This window comes from Acinonyx jubatus, chromosome C2, assembly GCF_027475565.1.
Source record: "Acinonyx jubatus isolate Ajub_Pintada_27869175 chromosome C2, VMU_Ajub_asm_v1.0, whole genome shotgun sequence".
In the NCBI taxonomy this organism is placed as follows: Eukaryota; Metazoa; Chordata; class Mammalia; order Carnivora; family Felidae; genus Acinonyx; species Acinonyx jubatus.
In genome coordinates, this window is record NC_069384.1 from 81,050,658 (window position 1) to 81,077,601 (window position 26,944).

The 26,944-nt window shown below is 39.1% G+C and overlaps 1 protein-coding gene across 1 annotated transcript in view; it reads left to right on the top strand.

Annotated features, from left to right (window-relative positions):
* CC2H3orf70 (chromosome C2 C3orf70 homolog) overlaps window positions 1-26,701 on the top strand; it is an 89,418-nt gene extending 62,717 nt beyond the window's left edge. Inside the window, exon 2 of the mRNA XM_027061266.2 lies at window positions 21,752-26,701. Coding sequence (XP_026917067.1) covers window positions 21,752-22,308 — 557 coding nt within the window. The 3' untranslated portion in view covers window positions 22,309-26,701. The remainder of the gene's footprint in view (window positions 1-21,751) is intronic.
* The last annotated feature ends 243 nt before the right edge of the window (window positions 26,702-26,944 follow it).

The following is a 26,944-nucleotide window of genomic DNA, read 5'->3' on the forward strand; positions in this document are numbered from 1 at the left end:
TACGTCTTTGAATTTTTTGTTAATAAAAGCTTAACTTCTACTTGAGCATGTTGCTTTCCATAAAGGCTTAAATCAATACTTTTCACTACATGTGAAATTCCACATCTTTTTGGAGTAAGACTGAGTCAGAATCCAAGCTGTAAATTTCAGGCTGTCTGTGCTGGCAAATGAAGACTACCAGGCTCTTGAGAAGTCGTCCAGACTATCTCTTGGCCGGGTTCCAGGGATATCCCAATTAAAACATCTCTTGGGAACTGAATTCCCTTTTGAGAAATTTGAGTTTAAAATACTTAACCATTTCACAAATCACAGAAAGCAAATATGCTTGCAAATTGCATAATGAAATATTTTTGTATGGTTTCCAGATATCTCAAGTTCGATCTTTGACAAAGTTGTGAAGCCTTTTCTTTCCCTCCCTCCCTCTTTCTTTCTTTCTTTCTTTCTTTCTTTCTTTCTTTCTTTCTTTCTTTCTTTTTTCTTTCATGTTTATTTTTGAGAGAAACAGAACATGAGCAGGGGAGGGGCAGAGAGAGAGGGAGACACAGAATCGGAAGCAAGCTCCAGGCTCCAAGCTGTCAGCACAGAGCCCGATGCAGGGCTCGAACCCATGAACCACTAGATGAGGACCTGGGAAAGTTGGACACTTATCTGACTGAGCCACCCAGGTACCCCAGGCCCTTTTAAGCTGTCTTCTCGGTCTGTAGCCTCTCCTTGTTTCCCTTCTTCCTTTCAGTGTTCACCGCTGTCTCTACTTTTATTGTCCAGTTACACTTTGTTTTTTCACTCCTTCTCTGTCACAGAGAAAGAATCTGATATTACTTACTGCTAATTGATTGATTATTCTTTAGTCTCTAAAAAGTTGAATGGTAGCTCCCAAAAGATACTGTCCAAATCCTAACCCGTGGAACCTTGAAAATGACCTTATTTGGAAAAAGAGTCTTTGAAGGTGTAATTCATTTAAGGTGGTGAGATCGTCCTGGATTATCTAGATGGGCCCTAAATCCAATGACGGATGTCTTATAAGAGACATAAGAGGAGAAGACATCAAAAGAAGGCCTTGTGAAGACAGAGGCAGAGATTAGAATTATGTAGCCATGGGCAGGGAAGCCTGGAGCCATCAGAAACTGTAAGAAGCAAGGAAAGATTCTTCCCTAGAGCCTCTGGAGGGAGGATGGCCCTGTTGACCCCTTGATTTTAGACTTCTGGCCTCCAGAGTTGTGAGAGAATAAATTTCCATTGTTTTAAGTCACGAGATTTGTGGTCATTTGTTATGGCAGCTACAGGAAGCTAATACAGATTTCATGAGATTTCTTGTTGGTGTCAAGGAAAGTGGGTATTGATATACTTTTCTGGACCCTGACTTTTTAATCTGTAAATTAAGATAATTAGATTATATCTAAGGCCTTTTATTTCTATGAATGCTTTAGAAACAAATAATCTCAAACCAATTAAATGCTACAAATTCAAATTAGGGAGAGGGAGTGCCAGAGAAGCTGGCATTAGCCAGAAGAGGCAGTTTTTTAATAAAATTACATGTTTGTTTCTTCATCAGTGTAAGCGAAGAATACAGTTCTTCGTGTATTTGTCAAAACAAAATAAACTCTTCAAATCAAAAGAAAGTTTTAAAACCACCATACTAGAAAACAAAACAAAAATTTAAATGTTTATTTATTTATTTGGGAGGGCAGAGTGAGGTAATTCTATATGGTAATTCTATTTTTAAACTTTTAAGGAACATACTCTCTTCCACAGTGGCCATAAGAATTTGCATTCCCACCAACATTCCACAAGGATTCTTTTTTCTCCATATCCTCTCCAACACTTGTTGTTTCTTCTGTTTTTGATTTTAGCCATTTCACAGATGTGAGGTGACACACCTCATTGTGGTTTTGGTTTGCATTTCCCTGATGATGAGTGATGTTGAGCATCTTGTCATGTGACTATTGGCCATCTGTATGTCTTCTTTGAACAAATGTCCATCCATGTCTTCTGCCCATTTTTAATCAGATTATTTGTTTTTTGAGTGTTGAGTTGTATAAATTCTATCCAAATATCCAAAATATATTTTAGATATTAACCCTTAATTGGATATGTCATTTGCAGATATCTTCCCCCACTCACTAAGTTACCTTTTAGTTCTGTTGATTCTTTCTTTTGCTGTACAGAAGCTTTTTATTTTGATGTAGTCCCAATAGCTTGTTTTTGGTCTTCCTTCCCTTGCCTCAAGAGACATATCTAAGAAAATGTTGCTGTGGCTGATATCAGAGAAATTACTGCCTGTGCTGTCTTCTAGGATATTTATGGTTTCAGGTCTCACATTTAGGTCCCTGATCCATTTTGAGTTTATTTTTGTGTATGGTGTAAGAAAGTGGTCCAGTTTCATACTTTTGCATGTAGCTGCCCAGTTTTGCCAACACCATTTGTTGAAGAGACTCTTTTCCCATTGCATATTCTTGCCTCCTTTGTTGAGGATTAATTGACCATATAATCATAGATTTATTTCTGGGTCTCTTACTCTGTTCTGTTGATCTGTATGTTATCTGATCTGGTACCATACTGTTTTGATTAGTACAGCTTTGAAGTATATCTTGAAATCTGGAATTATGATACTTACAGTTTTGTTCCTCTTTTTCAAGATTGCTTTTGCTATGCAGGGTCTTCTGAGATTCCATACAAATTTTAGGGTTGTTTATTCTAGTTCTGTGAAAAATGCCATTGGTATTTTGATAGGGATTGCATTAAATCTGTAGATCATTTTGGATAGTATGGACATTTTAACAGTTCTTCCAATCCATGAGCACGGAATATCTTTCCATTTATTTGTGTCATCATTAGTTTCTTTCATCAGTGTTTTATAGTTTTCAGAGTACAAGTCTTTCACCTCCATGGCTAAATTTATTCCTAGGTATTTTTTTTGTGCAATTGTAAATGAGATTATTTTCTTAATATCTCATTCTGCTTCATTACTATTATATAGAAATGCAACAGATTTTTTATATTGATTTTTTTATATTGATTTTGTATCCTGAGACTTCACTGACACTGAGCATCTTTTCATGTGTCGGCCATCTGTATGTCGTCTTTGGAAAAATGTCTATTCATGTCTTGTGCCCATTTTTTAATTGGATTATTCATCTTTTGGGATGTTGAGTTTTCTACATTCTTTATATATTTTGGATACTAATCCTTTATCACATATGTCATTTGCAAATATCTTCTCCCATTCACTAGGTTGTCTTTTAGCTTTGCTGATTGTGCTTTGCTGTGCAAAGCTTTTTTATTTTTGTATAGTCCTAGTAGTTTATTTTTGCTTTTGTTTCCCTTGCCTCAGGGGACATATCTAGAAAGAAGTTGCTATGGTCGATGTAAGAGAGGTTTCTGCCTGTGTTCTCTTCTAGGATTTTTATGGTTTCAGGTCTCACATTTAGGTCTTTAGCCCATTTTGAATTTATTTCTGTGTATGGTATAAGAAAGTGGTCTAGTTTCATTCTTTTGTATGTAGCTGTTCAGTTTTCCCAGCACCATTTGCATTTCTGTAAATATTCTTGAGCTTAGTTCTGGAAGCTAAGTCAGTTAATTAGAAATAATTTTATCCTATCAACAATAACCAAACTATGGAGAGAGCCCAAATGTCCATCACCTGATGAATGGATAAAGATGTGGTATATATACATACTTGGGGTGCCTGGGTGGCTCAGTTGGTTAAGCATCCAACTTTGGCTCAGGTCATGATCTCACAGTTTGTGGGTTTGATCCCCACATCGGCCTCTTTGCTGACAGCTTGGAGCCTGGAGCCTGCTTCAGATTCTGTGCCTCCCTCTCTCTCTGCCCCTCCTCTGCTCACACTCTGTTTCTCTCTTCCTCAAAAATAAATAAATGTTTTAAAAAACTTAAGAAGATGTAGTGTGTGTACACACACACACAAACACACACACACACACACACACACACACACACACACAATGGAATATTACTTAGCCATCAAAAAGACTGAAATTTTGCCATTTGCAACGACGTGAATGGAGCTAGAATGTATTATGCTAAGCGAAATAAGTCAATCAGAGAAAGATAAATACCATATGATTTTGCTCATATGTGGAATTTAAGAAACAAAACAGATGAACATGTTGGAGGAGAAGAAGAAAAGAGAGGGAAACAAACCACAAGAGACACTTAACTATAAAGAAAAAACTGAGAGTTGATGGAGGGAGGTGGATGGGAGATGGACTAGATGAGTGATAGATATTAAGGAGGGCACTTGCTGTGATGAACACTGGGTGTTGTATGTAAGTGATGAATCACTGAATTCTACTCCTGAAATCAATATTACACTGTATGTTAACTAAAATTTAAATTAAAAAAATAGTTTTATCCTTTCTGGTTTTGCTTTTATAATTTGTTAAGTAGGTTATAAGCAGTGCTCACTCAGGGCTAATTTTTCTCTAGTACGAGGCAAGACCTTCCTTAATACTGTCCTCAATGCCCTGAAAATTATGAATTTTTCTAATCTACCTGGTGGGGCCAGCTCTTTATAAGTGAGTAGTAGACCCTGTTCCCTCTGATCCTTTTCAGTCTTTTCTTGGCTGTGGTAATTTCCTCATCAGTATTCTATTGAATACTCAAGGGGACCCTCTACAGGTCTCTGGGCTTATCTCTCTATGTAGCTCTCTCCTCCATGGTAGTCTAGCTTTCTTAGTTTACCGAGACTTTTAAGCTTTGTTTTTTTTACATTAATGAGAAATTTTTTGAGGTTTTTACTATTTTTTCCTTCCCTGTGCTGTGGCCAGGAAATTATCTCAGGGCAGTAAGTTTGGGGACTTGTAAGGCTTACCTTTTTTTTTTTTTTTTTTTTTGTCTCTTGGCATAATTGTCTTTTGTTCTCTGATGTTCATTGTCTTGAAAATCGTTTCATGTATTTTGTCTGTTGGGTTTTTTGTTATCTTGTGAAAACTAATAACGTGGGAATCACCTTTGTCCCTTCATTTTCCCTTCCTTTACACATCAAATTAGCATGTCTCACAGAATTTATCCCTTTCTAACCTACTCCTTTGCTATTGCCTTAATTCAATCTCTTTATTTCTCTCCTGCAACCTAAGTTGTCTTCCTGACCCTTTAGTCTGTCTTCATACTGTTGACAGAATGGTCTAAAACATAAATATTATCTGGCCCCATTCTTCTTTATTTAGAATCCTTCAGTGATTCCACATTATCTTCTGGATAAAATCTCTATACCCAGTCTCTATAGCATGCTCTAACACAGCCTTTTGTGATCAGGGCCTTGCTCATCTATTTGGACTCTTTTCCTTCTTAACACCTACGACTTTAAAGTGGTACTAAAGTGTTTTAATTCTTTGAAAACCTTTGCTTTTGTGCATCTTTGTGCTTTTACACGCCACACTGTCTGCTTGGAATGTCTGACCTTTCCTAGCCCCACCAAGCCTCCAACCACCATACTCTGCTCAGACATCACCCCTTACGAGTGTTTCCTGAACCACCTGCCCTCCTGTGGTTGATTCCTCTCCTCTTTCTTTGTTCTTCCTCTGTGCTCTATATATCATCCTATTAAAACACTTGCCACATTGTAGTGCAGTTGATATTTCTGGACTGTTATCCAAGATAGAAATGACAGCCATTTAATAATAATCCTGAGTTATATAGGCATTTTGTAACTAGAAAAAGGATAAAGTATGCAAAATTTGAACTAGAATCCTATGAACAGTATCAAAACTCAAAATTCTTTAACATAATAATTGAAAATAAGTAAAATAACTGAAAGTATTTTAGGTACTTTTAACATACTTTTAATTTGATTTTACAGCGTTGGATTGGAACATAATACTCAGAATGCAGTTTGTCCTTATTTGCTGTCACACCAGAATGATAATGCATAAAGAATAATGTCAGGAAAAAGTTGGTATTTAAAAATACTTAAGAATCTACACTGTTGGTAGCCAAAGTAAGTGGGGAAAAATCATGCTGACAAGCAATATTAGAACACGTGATGGAAAAATCTGAAAATAACCCATCAGTGTATATGAATTCTGTCATTTTGTTATATGTGAATGAGACTAGATCTAGGTATATAATTTAATCTATTAAAAAATATGTTACACATGTATGTATGCCCTTAAAAGAGGGAAATTGGGACTTCTCAGTGCTACTTCTCATCAGCTGGCAGAGAGACAATGATGAGGTAGAAGATCCCCTTTCGGGGTGGTATCAAGAAACAAGGGCACTGGAATAAGGAATTGGGTATGTTTTTTTCCTTATTAGTGGAAATTCACGTTGAACATATTTGATTATATTGCCATGCCAGTATCTTACAATCTCTTATTATCATTGCAGGTAAGTTGAGTCCTACTATATTAGAGGTTTCTCTAGAGAACAGAGCAAATAGGATGTGTGTGTATATAGAAAGGTTTATTATGAGGAATTGGCTCATACCATTATGGAGTCTGGTGAGTCTAAAATCTGTAGTGTGAGTTGGCAGGCTGCAGTCTCAGGAGGGCCAGTGGTGCGGATGAAGTCCAAAGACAGTCTACTAGAGAAATCCCTTTTGTTCAGGGAAGCTGGTCTTTTTGTTTTAATCAGGCCTTCAACTGTTTGGATGAGGCCTACACCCACATTATGAAGGACAGTAAGCTTTACCCAGAGTTCACTGATTTAAATGTTAATCTCATACAAAAATACCCTCCAAATTGACACATGAAATTAGCCATCGCACCCACTGAGTGGCAAAATGAGTAGTTTTGTAATCAGTTTCCTCGGGCATTATATTAATGCATCTTTTTTTTCTTTGCGGGTTCATAAAAATGTTTACTGTAAAGGAAAATTCTATTTGCTTTTATCACATCATTTTGTAATCATTTGACATTTTGTGGGAAAACTATAGATCTTCTGAATTATCATTAATGAACTCTTGGGATATTTGTTTTGGTTAGAATGTGGCCTGCTTGTATTCTAGACAGAAGCAGTAATAGCCTCATTATTCTGTTTGACACCATCAGGAAGATCCCACCTAACATTTTAGGTTCATGGTCTGCAAAGGATTCACAGAAATAATATTTGGTTCTTCATTAGCAACATATTTTTTTAAATCCATAATTAGTATGCCTCTATCAAGAACATTTGGGGATCTCTGAGCCAGCCAAATGCACAGATAATTCCCAGGATGGTTTTATCTGCTTAGATTATCCTAGGCACGTCAGAACCACTGCATCTGGACATGCTTCATCCTTGCTGTGGGGCTGGTGACCCTGGAAGTGTTTTTAACCACAGCCTGTCTGTCAAAGGCCTGTGGCTTTGTTTTTCTGCAGGAGACCTATTTGTATTAGTGATATCTTTGTTCCCTTATATTTTCAAGTGATAATTTAAAAAGTTCATCAAACCCATAGAAATCTTATTTGGCCTTGAAAATCTGCATTATCATATTATCAGATCTCATAGATGTATCACTAGGCTAAAACCATACAGACATGTGCTGTGGTCATAAATTACCATACACACAATGTGGGCAAACAGCTCCCACAGTGCCCATCATGGTGCTGATTGTCTTAGGCTTCTTTTGTATGCTGCTCCAGTTTGTCTGTTACTTTACCTGTAATCAGAATTTCTTTTAAGTGGTTGATTCTGCCTTACTTTACAGGTATGGGTGATTCCTCCTTGTCCTTCTCCATTGTTCTCTTCCTAGGCAGTTGTATCCCAGGCTGTAGGGAAAAGAGCTGTATTACTATACTTTGCCAGCCACAGTGGTGATCTGTTCTCATTCATAAAACTACTGAAAACCTACCCATTGATTTTTTTTCAGTCTGGAATTAAGATTAACATATGTTGGTCTATTATGAAGCCTGGTTCAGAATATGCTTTCCTGTTATTTTTTCAGGGAAAGCACTTTTACTTCATAAGTTTTATATGTCATTCCTATGGAGGAGCATACTCAAGGATATTCAATAAGCTCTCTTTGTTTTATTGTTTTTTGACATTATTGATATAGAAATAGTAAGCAAATATAGCAAAAACTGCTTCTTTAAAAAAATAGGTTTTAGAATGCATTCTTCCAAAATCCCCTTCTGTTATATTAAAGTTAATTGTTTATCAGTTTTCTAATTTTCAACATCTAAAGAATTATTAGTATATTAATACATAACAGTATCTATTAATAGTCTAGGTTCCAAATCTATACACAACTTAATTTCTTAATATCGTGCTTATATTTTCTCAGTAGACAAATCAGGAAAGTGCCACCTACCAGAAATCCCACACCTTAACCTTGATCACTGAATCAGTTTGAGTCCAATCAGGAAAATGGAAACCACACAATAGATTACTTGGGAAGTTTAATATAAAGAATTATTAAACTCTAAGAAATAAGTTAGTATAAGATGTAAGGAAAGTCTGTGTGGTTCCCATGGGTTGAAGGAAAATACCCACGAAGGATAAAGGTGGAAGGCAGTACCCTCCCCAAGGTTGGGGTTCAGCCCTCTGTTGGAAAAAGTGTCATTCTCTGACAGGACAGCAGAGAAGCTTGCTGCTTTACCAGGCTTTACTGGTATGCAGTTACTTGGCAAGCAGGAAGCAACCCTCTGGAGTGCAGGGAAGGCACAGGCAATCAACAGTTAAGGGTGTGGGTGTGTAGAGGGAGTAGAGGCTTGGGTGGGCAGGAGGGCTTTGGAATGCTGGTTTCAATGTGGAGAGGGCCATGGGAAGCCTATCACCAGGCCAGGCCAAGACTGCAAATTTGCTAAGGAACTGCATGTTCTGAGTGCCTGGCTGGGGCAGAGCTCCAACAGATTTCTTCATGTCTGACCCCTCACATGTGCAGCAAATGGTAGAAGAGCCCCTTACTTCTGCAGTGTCCCTCCAGTACCCTCTCCTGAGGAAATTTACCATCATGCCGACTGTAGTGGAAAATGCATTAAAAGCCGTGGGGGTGCCTGGGTGGCTCAGTTGGTTAAGCATCCAGTTCTTTATCTTGGCTCAAGTCATGGTCTCATAGTTCCTGGGATTGAGCCCCAGATCAGGTTCTACGTGGACAGTGCAGAGCCTGCTTGGGATTCTCTCTCTTGAGGTTTCCTCTGTCTCTGCCCTTCTCCTGCTCATGTGCGCAGGTATTCTCTGTCTCTCAGAATAAACTTTTAAAACAATTCTGTGCATTATAGCAGAGTGTATATTGAAGGGAATGTTTGGAATTGAGAGGCAGTTAATTGATATGTAGCACATTTCTTAAAATATTTTTGAGAGAGAGGGAGACAGAGTATGAGCAGGAGAGGGGCAGAGAGAGAGGGAGACACAGAATCTGAGGCAGGCTCCAGGCTCTGAGCCATCAGCACAGAGCTGGAAATGGAGCTTGAACTCATGAACCACGAGATCATGACCTGAGCTGAAGTCACACGCTCAACCAACTGAGCCACGCAGGTGCCCCGACATGGTAGTGTATTTATAATCTCATTGTAATCTGGACCCCTTTTCCCCCTCTTTACTATTAGTGTGAAGTGGGGAGTGACTCCCTCCATATATTTACAACCCAACTATTGTCATGAAGAAGTAGTCCACAACACAGCTCCAAGTTGGGTTTTGGTGCCATCATCTGAGCCCCCTTGTCCCCATTCAGGAGGACAGGCATATCTCTTCCTATTTTGCTTCCCTTATTGTACTGTTTTACAAATTGAAAGTTTGTGGCAACCCTGTGTCCACCAAGTCCATCAGTGCCATTTTTCCAACAGCATTTGTTCATTTTGTGTGTCTATGTCACATTTTGGTAATTCTAGCAGTATTTCAAACTTTTTTTTATTATTGTATTTGTTCTGCTGATCTGTGATTAGTGATTACAGCTCACTGAAAGTTCAGATGATGGTTAGCATTTTTTAACAATAAAGTATTTTTAATTAAGGTATGTACATTAGCATAATGTGCATAGACTTAATGCTACTACACATTTGATAGACCACAGAATAGTGTAAACATAATTTTTATATATGCTGGGGAACCAAAAAATTCTTTTGAGTCACTTTCTTTCTTTTTTTTTAAGTTTATTTTGAGAGAGATAGCACAAGCGGGGGAGGAGGAGAGAGAGAGAATCACAAGCGGGATCTGTGCTGTCTGCGCCGAGCACAGGGTCAATCCCGTGAACCACTGTGAGATCATGACCTGAGCTGAAATCAAGAGTCGGACACTTAAATGCTTCATCGACCCAGGTGCCCCGTCTCACTTTATTTCAGTATTCACGTTATTGCAGTAGTCTGGAACCGAACTCACAATATCTCCACGATATGCCTGTAGTTAAGTAGAGATCTATTTAGTTGTGAATACCAAATTTGTTACTTCTTACTCCTTAACTCTTTGGATTCCGTGATTGGCACTGATTTTAAAATTGGCTGGCTTAGAGGCACCTGGGTGGCTCAGTTGGTTGAGTGTCCGACTGTTAATTTCAGCTCAGGTCCTGATCCCAGGGTCAGATCCCGTGTCGCACTCTTCAGGAGCATGGAGCCTACTTGGGATTTGCTATCTCCCTCTGCCCCTCTTCCCTGTTCATGTGCATGCTCGCTGTCTCTCTCTCAAACTAAAAAGAAAATAATAGTAAAATTAGCTGGCCTAACCACAGGTCCAAGAGAAATGAAAGGTAATTATTACAACTGATTAAAGAAAAAACATACTTTCTTTTATATATCAAGAAATATAAATTCTTGTATATAATTATTAATAATTTGATTTGAAATTACATCTCATTGATAATTTAGAATGTATTTCATTGTGATTAATAAGAAAGTTCTAGAATGCCATATTGGTTTGTATAAATTTGGAAATTAAGTTTTTGAGTATGTACCTACGTGTTCCCTACAAAAATAACCTACAACAAAGATACATTTTCAAAAATTCAGTAAAAATCTGCTGAATCCCTGCTGAGCCCCTGTGCTAAGCAGATACTTCAGATGTTTCAAGATCTTATTTTTCTTAGATCAGGTTAACTGGTTAGCATCCTTTTCTTGTGAATTTCTGAACTTTTCATCCCCAGATCAATAGATAAATGTGACAGATGTCTTATTCCATTTCCCTTAGCATTAGTCTGTCAAGAATATCTGTCTGTTGAATTAATGGCTGCCAATAACTTATTTGGGATCTGTAGAACTATATAGCTGTATGCTAGTAGAATGGTAGAAGCCCCACCAGGGTCATCATGTTCTAGCTCTCCAGTTTTGCTGCCTTCCTTAGGGAATTTCTTTGTTCTCAAATTTTTCTAACTGCAGTTTTAGAAATCTGTTGCCCAGTTTATGGACTGGGTAACTCAGCCCATATACTAGTGGTTTTTGCAGAAAAAGGTAGGAGGCTGAGATGGTCACATAAAATGCCCATAAGGTCAAGGCTTGTTATAAAGAAATCAGAGGTAATGACTATTATTATGATCATCCATCTTTAGATAAAAAAGGGTAGCACTCATAAATCTTTTCTTACCTTGTAATGATCCGTAATTAGCCATTTTCTCACTAATTCCTCTTTCCCTCCATCAGGCTCATTAGTGTTTTCGTGCACTGTGATGTACAGACCCTTAATACATACTGGTTGAGTCTCTGTGTGCCCTGTCAGCTGCCATCTTTTTCTTTTTGAACATACTGTTTTCATCATCTCACTGTCAGTGGCTGACCCATCCTTGGGAGAAGACTCCCTCAGCTGTCCCTTTTTCTAAGCAATTTACTATGTTTACAAAAGCTCTACAGAGCAGCTCTAGTGAATAAGTAGGACTTACAAATTAAGTGAAGAGAGGTAGACCTTATACGCTCCTACATGTGAAATGTTTGGCCACCTAAAAGGAAATGGTCCCTTGTTTGTGGCCTTATTTGGTCACCTAAAAGGAAATGGAAGCCGGAGAGTTCTCCTTCTCTGCCCGTTTTGTTTAACTGTGGATTGTTTTAGCCAGACTTATCTGTTAGGATGTTTCTGAACTCTGGCCTTAGAAGAGGCTCTTTCCCAACTGGAATCATCTGTGTCTACAAGTCCAGGGAATTTCATTGTGCCAGGTTACTTAGCAGAGTATCTCCTATTGTATATAGTCTTCTAAGGCAAGGGAAGGATGTTGCTCTCTTTCCAGATTATCTCGGTGGTGAGACTGGTCTTGGTCATACGAGAGCCTTGTGTTCCAGTCAGGCTGGTCACCCCACCATCCCTCTAATATCCCATACTTTTTCCACCCCTGGATTTTTGGAATGCCACTTTCTTTGGTCCGAGTCCCAGCTTCTCTTCAGTTTACATTCCATATTTTCTGTCTCTTTTTTTTAAAATGTTATTTTGAGAGAGAGAACGCATGTGCGCACGCACATGCGCACACAAGTGGGGGAGGGGCAGAGAGGGAGAGAGAGGATCCCAAGCAGGCTCTGTGTTGTCAGCACAGAGCCCAGTACCAGGCTCCATCTCACGAACCGTGAGATCATGGCCTGAGCTGAAATCCAGAGTTGGATGCCTAACCAGCTGAGCCACCCAGGTGCCCCCATTCCATATTTTCTAAGCCCTTCCAGCCCTCACTTTTCTCTGCGGTCCTACACTGTGTATAGTACATGCCTTCACAGCTTAATACTTACCTTTCCTCTTGTGCTGTTTTGGATGTTTTGTATGACCCAACTAGATTGTAAGAGGGATGAATTTTATACTTCTTCTCTTTCCCCCTTGTTGTTTACTGGCAGGTATTTGTAGAGTTTTTATTTCTTTTTCTTTTTTTTTTTTTTGTTTTGGTATTTGTTAAAATACACAAGAGTGTGTTACTTTTATCTGTCCTTAACTGTCCCTTAAACCAGAAGAATTGGTTTCAGGTAGAACCAAACATGGTTTAAAAAAGTATAGAGCCTTCACTATACCTCTGTTCAGACTGGCTGCTTTATAAAATGATAAATGTGGCAAACAGCTTCTCTTTCTGTTGTTGGTTTATGGAACTTTCAGAAATGATATTTTTAGGGAAGGTCTCAGTATAACACCTGCCCATACCTCAAGGTGTCAGAAGTGTGGCTCAGAGCACTGTGGATTGTAGAAGTCTGTTGGTAAAGGGCTCCTGCCTAGTACCAGCTGCTAAGTGGTATTTCTTCTACCTCCTCCAGTTCTTCTCCCACTTATTTGACTGAAGTCCAGATCTGAGTGTGAAACTGGGAGAGAAGATGGTAGCTTAATTGTTAAGTCTGTTGAGTGCTTTGGATTAGCTTTGTGCCAAACTGTGAGAGGAGCAGATAGAAATGGAAGTGAGTAGAAAGGCAAAGCTGGTCACATTACTCTCTCCTTAAAGCTGTGCGGTGTCTTTCTAGCGTGCAGGATAAAATCCCCAATCTTTAACATGGTCTCTAGGGCCTTACATGGTCTGGCCCCCTCTTATTCATCATGCTTCAGCCACTCTGGCTCTTCTCCTTCTTGCCTGGTAACCCCCACTCAGTCCTGAGGGGGCATTACTATGTATGGTCATCTCAAGGATGGCTTGCCTGACACCACCCTCCCCTCCTCCCTCCCCTGGTCCAAATCATGCATCCCACATGTAATTGCTAATCACTAATTTTGCTTTTTCTATCGCTTTTGTCTATCACTTTCTATGCTTTGTAATTGTATGTTCAAATATACATATTCCTTCCATAAGGGCAGGGATGTGGTCCCTCTTCTTGCTATTTTAACCCCCTGACCCCTAATTTAAGGCCTGGCACACAAGTGAGGCTTAATAAATACTAGTTTGAGGGAGAAGTGAAAGCATATGTAAAAGTGGATTGTAGGGTTTGTAGGGTAGGTGATGAAGGTAGGGTGGCAGACAGCTGTGGTCAGAGAGAAGTTTACAGGCTAAACTGAATCAGGAAACCGGGTGCATTCAGAGAGTTGTAGAAACTGAGGACTAGGGGTGGTCATGGGCTTTGCAGGGCTTGGCCACATAGCAATCTGAAAAGCCAGTAGAGTGGCTTAGAGACTGGTAGGCAGCCCCTGCCTTCTGTAAGTAACACCAGTAATAGAATGTTTACAGTGTGCCAGACACTGAGTTAAAGCTTTTAAAAGGTAGACTCTGTGAACCTCCAGTGCCAACTGATCCTTCCAGCTCTGCAACTAGTCTGGAGCAGTTCTATGTGCTACTCCACAGGTCCGTATCTTTTACTAGCCGTGTAAATTCCTTCAGTGAAGCCTGCAATCCTTTTCTGGTGCTCGGTGAATGCCCTTGTATATTCTTACAGTTTTACTCAGTTATTGATTTCATTTTACTTTTTATCTTCTACCCTAGTTTGGAAACTTCTTGAAGCATCACTACATGTTGTATTTCTTTTTATTTCCCTGTAGCACCTGATTTAGTGGTATAAACTTGGTAGATATTCAATAAATGTTTGTTAAATGAATAAATAATTCATGCCTCTGGTATTCTGTCTCACTAGGGTTTTGTTTCACATTAATAAGTTCCATTGCACTAAAGGTTATGTAGTTTGAAGAATGAAGAAACTACGATCTTGCATAAAGTTCTCATTGGGGACTTTAACATATTGGGCAGTATATGAACTTCAGTGTTCTCCTCGATTGAAGTACAAATACATGGTAGGGGCACCTGGTGGCTCACTTGGTTAAACGTCTGACTCTTTTTTTTTTTTTAATTTTTTTGATGTTTCTTTATTTTTGAGAGAGAGACAGTGCATGAGGGGACAGGGTCAGAGAGAGAGGGAGACACAGAACTGGAAGCAGGCTGCAGGCTCTGAGCTATTAGTGCAGAGCCTGACGTGGGGCTTGAACTCATGAACCACAAGATCATGACCTGAGCTGAAGTCAGACACTTAACTGACGGAGCCACCCAGGTGCCCCTTGACTCCTTTTTTTTTTTTTTTTAAGTTTATTTATTTGGTGGGGGAGGGTCAGAGAGGAAGAGAGAGAATCCCAAGCAGGCTCTGCACTGTCAGTGCAGAGTCCGACACAGGGCTCAAATTCACAAACTGTGAGATCATGACCTGAGCTGAAATCAAGAGTTGGACACTTAACAGATTGAGCCACCCAGCACCTTAAGCATCTGATTCTCGATCTTAGCTCAGGTCTTGATCTCAGGGTCATGAGTGTAAGCCCTGCAGTAGGCTCTGTGCTGGGCGTGATGCCTACTTAAGAAAAATAAAGTAAAACAAAAATACGATACATTGACTGCCAGTGGAGCAGGGTACAAGGTAAGGCCACAAAAAATGTTGGTTATAATAAATATGTTCCTTTGTTTTTAGTTTGTGATATGCTGCTCAACTTAGTAAATGTATATTGCAGAAATAGCTGAATAAGGATATCTAACATTACTTTCAGTGTAATGAATGCCCTTGGGAATAAAATAAACATAATTGTGATTCACTATATAAAATCAAAGAACTGAACTGTGGATGCAATTTCCCTTAGGCCACTCAATTTTTTTTTCAGTAGATTTACCTTTCTAATTATGTTTTGCTTAGGCTAATTTTAAAATTACTTTGCATTCCCTGAGAGCAGTGTACTTCATGTGTCAAGGGGACACACATTTAATAGTCATAAAACTATCTGTAAAAGCAAAAAGCTCATTTCCCTCCCAAAGGATCTTTTTTAAGAATCAAAATGCACAACTATTCTTTAAAAAATAGTTTAACAAAGTGCATACAGTAGCTTAACAGGGCATATAAATTATTTTTTACATTTACTGGGGTTTTATTTTTCTCTTCCCTTTGCGCTCTAGAACCAAATGAAAGAAAGTCCTTCAAGGAAATAGATCTGCTGTTTATTTTTTAAATTTTTTTTAATGTTTATTTTTGAGATAGAGACAGCGTGAGCAAGGGAGTGGCAGAGAGAGAGGGAAACACAGAATCCGAAGCAGGCTCCAGGCTCTGAGCTGTCAGCACAGAGCCTGATGCGGGGCTCGAACTCACAGACTTGAGATCATGACCTGAGCCAAAGTCGGACGCTTAACCGACTGAACCACCCAGGTGCCCCAATCTGCTGTTACAAATTGGAATATTAGCTGTAGTTAATGGTAGAGAACAACAGTATAAGCTAATAAGAGCATTATCTAAACCTTATTAATGAAGTAATGAGTACCCTCATAAAGAACACAGATGTCACAAGGCTTGGGTCTTAGAACTGACTTCTGTTGTGTTACGTGATGTTGAAAAAGTAATTAAGTCTTCCGTTTCTTCTTCCATTTTTTTTTTTTAAACCAAAGAACTAGGATGAGAACATAAATCTTTTTTAGTGTCTTATCGAGGCATTGTTTAAAAAGTATGTATTGGGGCGCCTGGGTGGCTCGGTTGGGCGTCCGACTTTGGCTCAGGTCATGATCTCGCTGTCCGTGAGTTCAAGCCCCGCGTCGGGCTCTGTGCTGACAGCTTAGAGCCTGGGGCCTGTTTCAGATTCTGTGTCTCCCTCTCTCTCTGACCTTCCCCCATTCATGCTCTGTCTCTCTCTGTCTCAAAAATGAGTAAACATTAGAAAAAATTTTTTTAAGTATGTACTGTATATTATTGCTAAACACCAAAGGGGAAGAATGATAAGGAAAGTTATGAACTCAGACTCCTAAAGAATACTGGAAGTTACTTATGTAGTGGTTTTGATCAGTCCTTGGTTGAGAAATAGCTGAAGGTGTTGGGCCAGGTTCCCAAAAAGAAACAAGATGTATGAAATTTATTTTTCACTTACAGATCACAACTGTTTTTTTTTTTAATCTTGCTGTTGTATAGTCTATTTCATTATTAAGAAAGTGATTTCAGCTCCCTTGAAAAATATTCCAGACAAATTAATGGGTTTGTGACATTAATTTTTTATATTATTTTTAATGGGAATTAAGTACTGTAATGAGATTTAGTATTCATTTTCCTCTGGATGAGTTTAGTGAGTGATGGAATGAGTCATTAGCAAGCAAAGACTCTGCTTCCTGGGAATATTTTGAGAACAAACTTAAGAATGTGTTTAAGTTCGTAAGTGAAGGACTAGGGCTCCTTGGAGAAATGACTGATTCCTGGACTGGGGCAGGGGAGTACCAGATAAGCCAGTAACATCTATGGTGCCAGAAAGCATGGATGTCTTCAAAAAAGGATGATGGGGGCACGTTGAAAGGACTCAGGTGCTAACTTGAAGGAGCTGCCAGCAGTTAAATATGGGACAATTTGAGGAGCAAAGTAAATAATGATAGTAATGGATTACAATCCATAGAACAACATAAATAGCTGTGAATCATATTTAATTTAAATAATTGAAAAAATAAACAAAGGGGAATTGCTTACATGGAATTCTATTAATAAATATAGGAGTAATGATGGAAATAGGAAATAACTGTTGGGAAAAATACTAACTCTTCAGTGGAGAAACCTGGACAGATACCACATTAAACAAGTGTTCAAAGTTAATATGAGATGGAGCCACAGCATGTTACCTCCTGATAAATAATGCACCAGAAAGGGTACAACATCACTTCTGTAGTGATTTTTCCCTGTTGTTTTGAATTATATTTTTTAGTTTGAAAAAATTAAGATTCAGATGTAGTTTTACAAATAATACAGAGATTCATGTATCCTTTACCTACTTTCCCCTAGTGACAACTGTAGTTGCAAAACAGTAGTTCATTGTCATAACCAAGATACCGATAGTGATGTAGTCAAATTACAGAGCATTTCCATCACGACAAGGATTCCTGGTATTGCTCTTGCATAGCTTCACTGCTTTTTAAAATTGGGCTGCTTGTTTTTTGTTACTGAGTTGTAAGAATTCTTTACATATTCTGGATCATATGGAGTTTCCCCTCCATATAATGAATTATACTAATTTTTTTAGTATTAAAAATTATGTTAAAATATACATAAAATATACCATCATAACTGTTTTAAAGTGTTCAGGTCCGTGGTATCACCTACATTCATATTGTGGTACAACCATCACCACTATCCATCTCCAGAACTCTTTTCATCCTGCAAAACTGAAACTCTATACCCATTAAACAGCTTCCTGTTTCTTTTATCTACTGGCCCGTGACAATCACTACTCTATTTTCTGCCTATATGAATTTGATTAAATTAGGTGGCTTATATAAGTGATACCATACAGTATTTGTCTTTTTGTGACTGGCTTATTTCACTTAGCGTAATAGCTTCAAGGTTCATCCATGTTGTACCCTGGATTTCCTTACTCTCTAAGGCTGGATAGTTTTCCGTTGTATGTATATCCCACATCTTGTTTTTCCGTTCATTGATCTGTCAATAGACAGTTGGGTTGCTTTCTCCTTTTGGCTACTGTGAATAATGCTGCTATGAACATGGTTATGCAACTGCTGTCTCTTTGAGACCTTGCTTTCATTTGAGTATATGCACAGAAGTAGGATTGCTGGATTATATTATATCTAGATTTTTCTTTTATTCTCCCTCTACTTTCTACTTCAAGCCCTGTCTATCTCTGAGTATCTTTTCCTTTTAGAGATTTAAGTTTTAAAAGTTCTCATCTACTTCTTTCTTTTTTTGTTTTTAAAAGTTTATTTTTGAGAGAGAGGGAGAGATAGAGTGTGAGCAGGGGAGGGGCAGAGAGAGAGAGGGAGACACAGACTCTGAAGCAGGTTCCAGGCTCTGAGCTGTCAGCACAGAGCCTGATGTGGGGACCGAACTTACGAGCCATGAGATCATGACCTGAGCTAAAGTTGGACATTTAACCAACTGAGCCATCAAGGTGCCACTACTTATTTCTTTAAATAACATACTAAACTCTTAATTAAAAGGACTGTTCAGAGAATAAAGTATAGTGGTTGTGGAATTTTGGCCAGGACCCCCCCCCCCTTTGTCCATGGTATTGTAGTGTGTTAGTTCATTTTATTCCCTTAGTAAGTACAGTATAGCAGACATAATTGAATTTCTCTGATAATTCAGGATCTTTTGATGCTTTGGGGCTATCATTACAAACATAGATTCACAGTATAGTAAGCCACAGGGCAGAAGTTACCGGGGAATGGTGCAAAGTACAAACCCCTCTGGACTCTTTACAAAACTAAATCCTTGATTTCTCCTGTTAATTATGTATTTATAAGAAAATTAAACAATATAGTTTTATCTAATTAATTGATGTTTGAAAGATGTTTACTAAACTTAGTTTCTCATCTGGCTGCCTCTGCTATTTTTCTTCTCTGCCTTCCTCTTTGCATCTGTGTCCCCATATCACCAGATAAATGGGCTGTCACCTAACTCAGAGTAAGCATATTTAACAAGTACAACTTATAGAAGCAAATGAAGTGTAGAATACAGTATTCTGCATACTTTGTCTCCCAGCTGCATTTCCCTTTCTTTTACTACACTTCAAGGAAGAAAAACAGAGTTTTCGAGAAGACAGGGTTAGAGAAAGGAAGAGGTGGAAGAACTGAGATGAAGAGAAAGAACAAAGACATTATGAAGAAGCAGAAAGGAGGAGAAGAGAAAGGAGGGTGGGTCGAGGGCAAGTGAGAGTAGGACAGGGTGGTTACAAAAGTTCCACAGTCAGTCTTCATGGAGTTCCTCCTTCTTTGAACTAAATAAAGCCCTGATCCCTGTGAGTCTGAGAAAGAATTTTCAGGAACTTCTACAGTTGTGACAAGTGGATAACTAAATCAGAGGTCACTTGGGCCAGAAACTTAATCAGCATTTTGCAAAAGGCATTTCTTGAGTGCCTGTCATCCATAGCCTCCTGAACTCAGTAACCACCAGTCCACTAACTAAGAATAGAAAAGACCAATGTCCATTCCAGATGATTTATTCACCACTGTGAATATAAGGGACTGGAAGATTGGAGGGGAGGTTCGAAGTTCTGCCTTCTTTGCCCCTTCAGCTGATAATGCCAGTGGTGCTTGTATGCAGAGGTCCTACTATACCAAACTCTAGTGATTTGAACTTTTCTTGAAAGAAATAATACTGTACTTCCTTACAGATAACAGAGAAATAAAGATACTGGCATATTTGAAACCTACTCCCCCAGGCAGGTGTGACGGATTCTTCTCACCTCTGTTTTTATCAGACCATTTAGGGTTTACATGATACATGTCCATGCTTTGAAGCAGACCTAGGAACCCAAAGGACTAACAGTTTTAAATGTACCTTTTCCATGTGTTACTCCAGAATGAAACTGAATATATTTTTGAGTAATTTAGTTACAATAAAATTATAGCATCTAAGCCTACACTTTTGTACAAGAGTCAGGAACCAGAAATAAAAAAATATAGGCAAGCTGATTGATCTTAATAGATTGCTGATGTTGTGCTATTTATGGCCTAGTTTGCTTTTCTGATCTTAAATTGCTTTTCTTCCATGGCCTAAATAAATTTTTAAAAAATCTAAGGCAATTTTCCATACAAATGTGATTTCTGTCCTAGAATTTCCAGTCTGACCGAAAAATAAACAGGAGCCAGGTGCATGTACAATGAGTGAATTGCTTGCAAAGAGATGCTCATGACAGGATCATAAATCAGTAGTTCTCATCCGGGGCGATTCTGACCCTTAGGGGTCTATGATAATGTCTGGGAATAGTTTTGTCATACCTGTGGAGGAGGTGCTCCTGGCTTCTAGTGGGTAGAGGCCACGGATGCTGCTAAACATCGTACGGTGCATAGGACAGCCCCCTATAACAAAGAATCATCTGGTCCAAAATAGCAATAGTGCCATTAGGTTAAAAAGCCCTGTCATAATTATGTGCTGAAGATACAGTATGGACTGGTTGATACTCAACTACATTAGGAGAAACCCAAGATGGTGCCTACAGTTGTGGCCACTGTTTCTGAGTTTTTCAGGATTTTTTTTTTTACTTCCAGATTTCTATATTGAAATCATTTTAGATTTACAGACTGGATAATTTCCATCTCTATCTCTGTTTCCTTAGCACTTGGTACACAGGATCCTGGCTTTGCAAATGTTGAGTGAAGTGAAAGAACAAAGAAAGACACACATTAGGACAAGTTCTGTTTAGGTTGCACTTCTAGGTGTGCTGTGTGAAGCCCTGCTCAGAGCAGAGGGGAAGGTGTGGAGATAAGCTTCTTGGTTTTCTAGAAACACTTGGTAGGTTACCCCCTACACCACCTGTGCCTTTGTTTCTGCTTGGCCTGGGCTGCTTAGTACCAGGGGAGCTGGTGTCAGGGAGAACATCTCCTAATTAGGCCATTGATGCACTTGGGCCTTGAAGGAGATCATTTCCCACCTTATACCTTACCCCAGCCCTTGCCAGTGGCTGGGACAGTCCTGTAGGCCATTACCTGTTAAATACGCATGTGTATATGTATTCCGATTAAAACAGAAACCTAAAATGTGAAAGTCTTCTGTAATCCTGATAATAAATTGGTATATATTTCTCCAGTTTTTAAATGTATGTATTAGCATATATATTAGCATATAACTATTAAAAATAAAATGGAATTATAATTTTATAGTATGCTATTTTACAGTGTGTTTTTACCATACGTACATACTTACAATACATATATTGTGGGCTTTCTTTATTCTAGTGTAAGGGATAAATCATTTAAGACTGTTGTTAAAATAAGAATTTTAGTATATACCCACTTCAGAAGTACTAGAAAGACATCAATATAAGTTAAAATTTGTAGTGTGTGAGTTTTCTTAGATGGAAATACCATGATGTTATTATGTATCATGCTGTATTTTTCATTGATTATAACAATGTAGAATGATTCTATTACTGGTTTCTTTTGATGGTGAAATATTTTTAAAAACATTCTGAATCCTCAGAAGGAAACCATTATAGCTGTGTTAATGTACTTTGTGTAATACTCTTAGATTTCAACCACTTTTTTTTGTGTTCCTCACAGGCAAGTATGTGTATCAGCCTATGACCCCTGTGGAGCAGCTTCCAAGCACTGAGATTCCTGCAAAGCCTCGGGAACCCACGAACACCATTCAGATCTCAGTCTCACTCACTGAACACTTTTTGAAATTTGCATCTGTCTTCCAACCACCCCTCCCCCCTGATTCACCAAGGTACTGTATGATCTCAGACCTCTTTATCGACAACTATCAGGTTAAATGTATTAATGGGAAGATGTGTTACGTGCAGAAGCAGCCGGCGCCACATTCCCACAAAATGAGCCCTGAGGAGGTCTCTGCACATGATGCCTTAATTTCAAGAGAGAGCAGTACACCAAAAATAGATCACTGCTCTTCTCCCTCAAGTTCTGAGGACTCCGGGATCAATGCCATTGGGGCTCACTATGTGGAATCATGTGATGAGGACACAGAAGAAGGAGCAGAACTGAGTTCAGAGGAAGATTACAGTCCGGAGAGCAGCTGGGAACCGGATGAGTGCACCCTTCTCTCCCCTTCACAGTCAGATCTGGAAGTGATTGAAACAATAGAAACCACCGTGTGAGAGTCCAAGCAGGAAGCCACGGCCTCTGATCCATGCTGAGCTTTTGTACTTTGGTCTGATGGATACTTTTTCCACTGCAGTTGGTATTTTCTACCCCTCTCTGACAACCATAGTGGTTCAGTGGTCTGCTGATTAGCTTCACTCTTAAATTAGTCTTAGAACTAAGACCTTCTTTTTCTTATAAATGGTTTTCTTTTGTATCTTGACTTATTTTCTATGTAGCATCTGGTGTCATGAATTGTGACCCAGCCTTAATTTCACTGGGAACTCTGAAAGCAGTGAAGTGATGATTATCATGGTCAGGTTGAGGAGCTACCCACAGCGAAGGAGACAGTATTTTCTACATAGCCAGTTCTTGACACACACACACACACACACACACACACACACACACACCCCTCTTGGCATTCCTTTTGGTGTGCCCACAGGCACCCCTACCCTGCTAGTCTCCTATGGGAATCAGCTCAGGAGCGGGGAACAGAGTTTGCACTGTAGATGCCATTCTGTCTCTTTTCTCTTCTCACCACCTGCATCGGTCTGGGCCCCTGTTGCCTCAGTTTATTTCTGGGAGGTTACTGGAGGTTCGCTCGACCCCTAGTTATGGCCAGTGTCTGCATACCCTGCGTGATCTGGGGCAGAGCCAGACCTTCATTTAAGAAGAGATGACGCCTTCAGTTTCATGTTCAATCCACCTTTAGCTGCATGCCTATGCTCTGCAGGGTGCACAGTGGGATGCAGACTAACACCTGACTCCTACAGGAAGGGGCCCGCAGTCCAGCAGAGGGCTGTGCTAACACATGTGGGTAATGGTACCCAGAATGCTCTGGAAACCCAGGGGAAGGAGAGTACTAGGCATGCAGCTGGAGAACATGTTGCCATGTTTGAGCTGGCCTCTTGGGTGGATTCCTCAACATTTCCCCATTTTTCTTAATTGTTCTTCAAATCTGGGGAAAACTTTTAGGAAGTTATATAGGTATTATATTTAGGAGGCAGCCGCATCTGACGTCTTAAAAAAATCAATAGTTTTAGTTAGCATGGAAATGCTAAACACAGCAGTCCTTTAGGGATTAGGAATGAATCTAATAGGTTTGATTAATTCTGCTTCATTTGGTTGTATGAAGCATTAGAATGGCTTAGGTGAGAAATGGATTAGAATTCAGTATGATGCATGGATTTTTTATGCAAATGCAAAAGCAGTTGAAATAGTTTGCTGCTAAGTCAGAAGATATTTTGTGTAATATTCATTCACTTTACTACAGTAATATTCATTGTCTGTTGTACATGTTCTCTTTTCTCACACACACAAAATAGTGAATAATTCTTTCTTACTTAGCTCTCTTCCGAATTCTCCTAATTTCCATTTATACAAGGTGTTATTGTGTGAGTTGCTTATCTGCCATTTCTCCACGTCTCCTCTCTGTGAGGCATAGTTAAGAGTTCAGGAAGTTTAAAATACAGCCTGATATACCTGCCAAAGTTTGGAGGTTGAGAAATACTTCTTATGCCCTCACTTTCTGTGAGCGTGCTCTCGTGGCACTATCTCGTGCTCTGTCCGCATTTTGGCACATCTCTTCTGTGTCACTTTAGTTTGTATTTTAAGAAATAAGACGAGGCCTGTTGTGTTCCACCCTGAAGCCTCCATTTGGCATCCTTCACAAATCACTCTAGGCAGAGTCTGCTGTCTTGGTTGTACATGTAGTTCAAGTGATTGGCTAGAACACTTTGTTAGGTCTAGGTGCCCAAAACAGCGCTAGGGTTTAGAAAACAGAGTACACATATTCCTTTGAAAGCAGTGGCAGTTAAAGCTTCCTGTGCTAGATGAGAATGCAGCATAAAGTTCCCACTGACTGAAATGTAAAGACTCAACAAGTCAGACCAGTAAGGTGGTGAGAGGAGCTCCAGGAACAGCAGGCTCCAGGAAAGGGCAGGTGGAGGAGGGGGTGCAGAGAGGGCCTTCCCCAGCCTGATGGCTTAGGGACAGACATCTGATGAGCCTGTCTGAGGTTCTCAGTGCCTCCCATGATTTACTAGCCAGCTGAAGGCAGGCATGGAAGCCCAAATCCCGTGAGCCGAGCAGTGTAGCCAGCCACTGTGTACTCAGGATCGAAGCAGCGACCCCAGGGTCCTGTCTGCACCTACCCTGTGGTTGTGCTCAGTGAAGCCCCTGGGTGGGCATATGGAGGGTCTCCTTTCTCCGCACAGTTTTATCAGTTCTGTACTCTGGGCTCACATTCCTGTTCATTAAACTGATCAGAGTCAACCACCAGGTCTCCAAAGCTGTGGAAATACGTGGTCACAGGGCCATGTTTCTGAAGCTGGCTGTGTCAGGGTTGGGGCCTTCATCTGTAATATCTATGACTTTTGCCTAGGTTCCTGTTTTTTAAACTCCTGAACTGCCATTCAGATTACCCATGATTTTAATGAAATTTTTGGATTTAATAATGGTTGATAATCACTTTAAATATTTGCACAATCTCTTTATAATTAAAAATTCACTAAGCTTCACTTACTACTCTTTTATAGAATTGAGGATGTTCCATTGGATTCTAAATATCAGATGCTCCTGGATCTCAAAATAGCCTTTTCTAAACAAGCACAAGCAAGGGTTTCTTTGTCATAGCACTGTTAATAATTCTCTGAAAATCATACATGATTGAACCAGAATTGTTTCTTAATGCTTGCATTCCAAAAACAACTGATAAGGATATGAAAATGGGTATTTACAACTTAAATTCTAGGCCTATCTGTTATATATTAGATAAAAGAATTTCTCTGTAAACCTGATATTATATTGCTCATTTGTATAAGCATATTTATAGGCACTTTAGAAAATGTTTAGACTGCAATGTGTATTATAGACATCGAACACAGTCATGTTAAATAGTCTTTGGGTTAATACTTGTACGTTGACAGGTACTAAAACTTAATAATTTGAACCTGGTAGTTCACTTGGAGTGAAGGGTCGGGCTGTGTGGATGGAGAAAGTGCTTTGGGGGCTTTTATGGAAGCCTGGCACCATTCCCACTTCCTGAAAGTTGATGTAAGAGCTGTTAGGGTGGAAGATGCAAAAGAAGTGCTGTATGGAATTCAGCTTTATTACCTAACCAAGACTTACTTTGGAATTTTCCAGTTTCAGATATTCTAACTCTTCTGAGAAATGACAAAGCAATTAAAATGCTTTTGTGGTTGTAACGATTTGGTACATTAAAAATGAGGCTTTTACAATCAAACCTAGGTATTTTTTACCTTGTAATTTTTAAGATTTGAAGTAAGAATCTGAGGAAAACCATGAAGAAAAACGGTTGCTTTCCTGGGAAAGGAAGACTTGTACTTCAAGGTAATACAATACAAAATAAAACCAAATAAACCACCCAGACTAAAACAAAACGGTGAAGTCGTTGTCCTCAAGTACCTTTTGGATTTGATCTCAGATTCGATACTGTTGCGGGGCTGGTGCTTTTATTTTTTAACCTCTACTTCCTGGCCTATTTGAAGCAGTTCTTTTGAGACTAATCAGAACAAACTCATTTTATACAAATTTCTCTATTTGGGTATAGGACACAACCTATTTTAGAAAACTGCCAAACTACCCAGATAGGTTTGGCGGTATAAATACTATTAGGCAGGGGGTGGGGGGAAGCACAAGTGAAACTAATATTGATATGTCAGCTCTTGATTATTCCATCTTGTTTGCAAAATTGTATTGACATGTTTTGGCCTTTCACATGAGGGAAACAACATTTTAACAGTTTTCTTTCCTATCCCCTCTCCACAGGAGGTGAGGGCCAGAATTGAGGAGGACAGTTGCATTTTAGGTTTGTCTGAATAGTCTGGGATTGTGTCTGTTCCCACAGGGGAGGAGAGGGGAAGGAGGTTGGAGTCCTCACTGTCTCAGTGCCGTGAACTCCAGGGATGTCGGTATTTCTCACATCCAAACATAATTACGAGGGCACGTCTCAAAATTAATTTTGGGGTTACCTTTTAAAAATGTTACGTCACTGCTCCCTTTCATTACTCTAGAGACTGGAGAGTTGACTACCGTGAAAGGGCCATGCTTCTGTTAGTGCTTTGAGTTCCTTCTTCTGTTAAGATTGAAGCAGTGCTCTCTTCATAGTATGAACAATTCTGAAAGCAGATCATCACTAGAGGCTTTAATATTGAGCTTCTGTATCGTTGTGTCCACATACACTTTTTAAGGTTGTTCATACCTTGCAATATTCACTTACTGTGCTAATTTTTTCACCTATTTCAAAGTTTTAAGCACAATGTTGACCCCTCTGTAATTTCCTAATATTATATTCTGTTTTCCTAAAGACAGCTCAAGTTTCCTCTATGTATAATACTTTAGGAAAATACTTAACTTGTAAAATAAATGTAATTTTTTTCTTTTGTACCAGCACAAATCTGATATTTTGGAGTCTGGAATATTCTCTCCCCCTCACTTTCTCCTTTGGAGAGGTTCTGTCTGATTCAAATAACATTGTGAACTAAAGAAAACAACCCGCATTTATAAAACATGAAACTTGTATACTGAGTGCTTAGTTTGTGCTAAGAAATAAGCAGTTTACATCATTATCACACTTAGACTTTATAAAAACTGTGAAGTGCAGGTAAGTGTTGTTATCCATAATAGGCA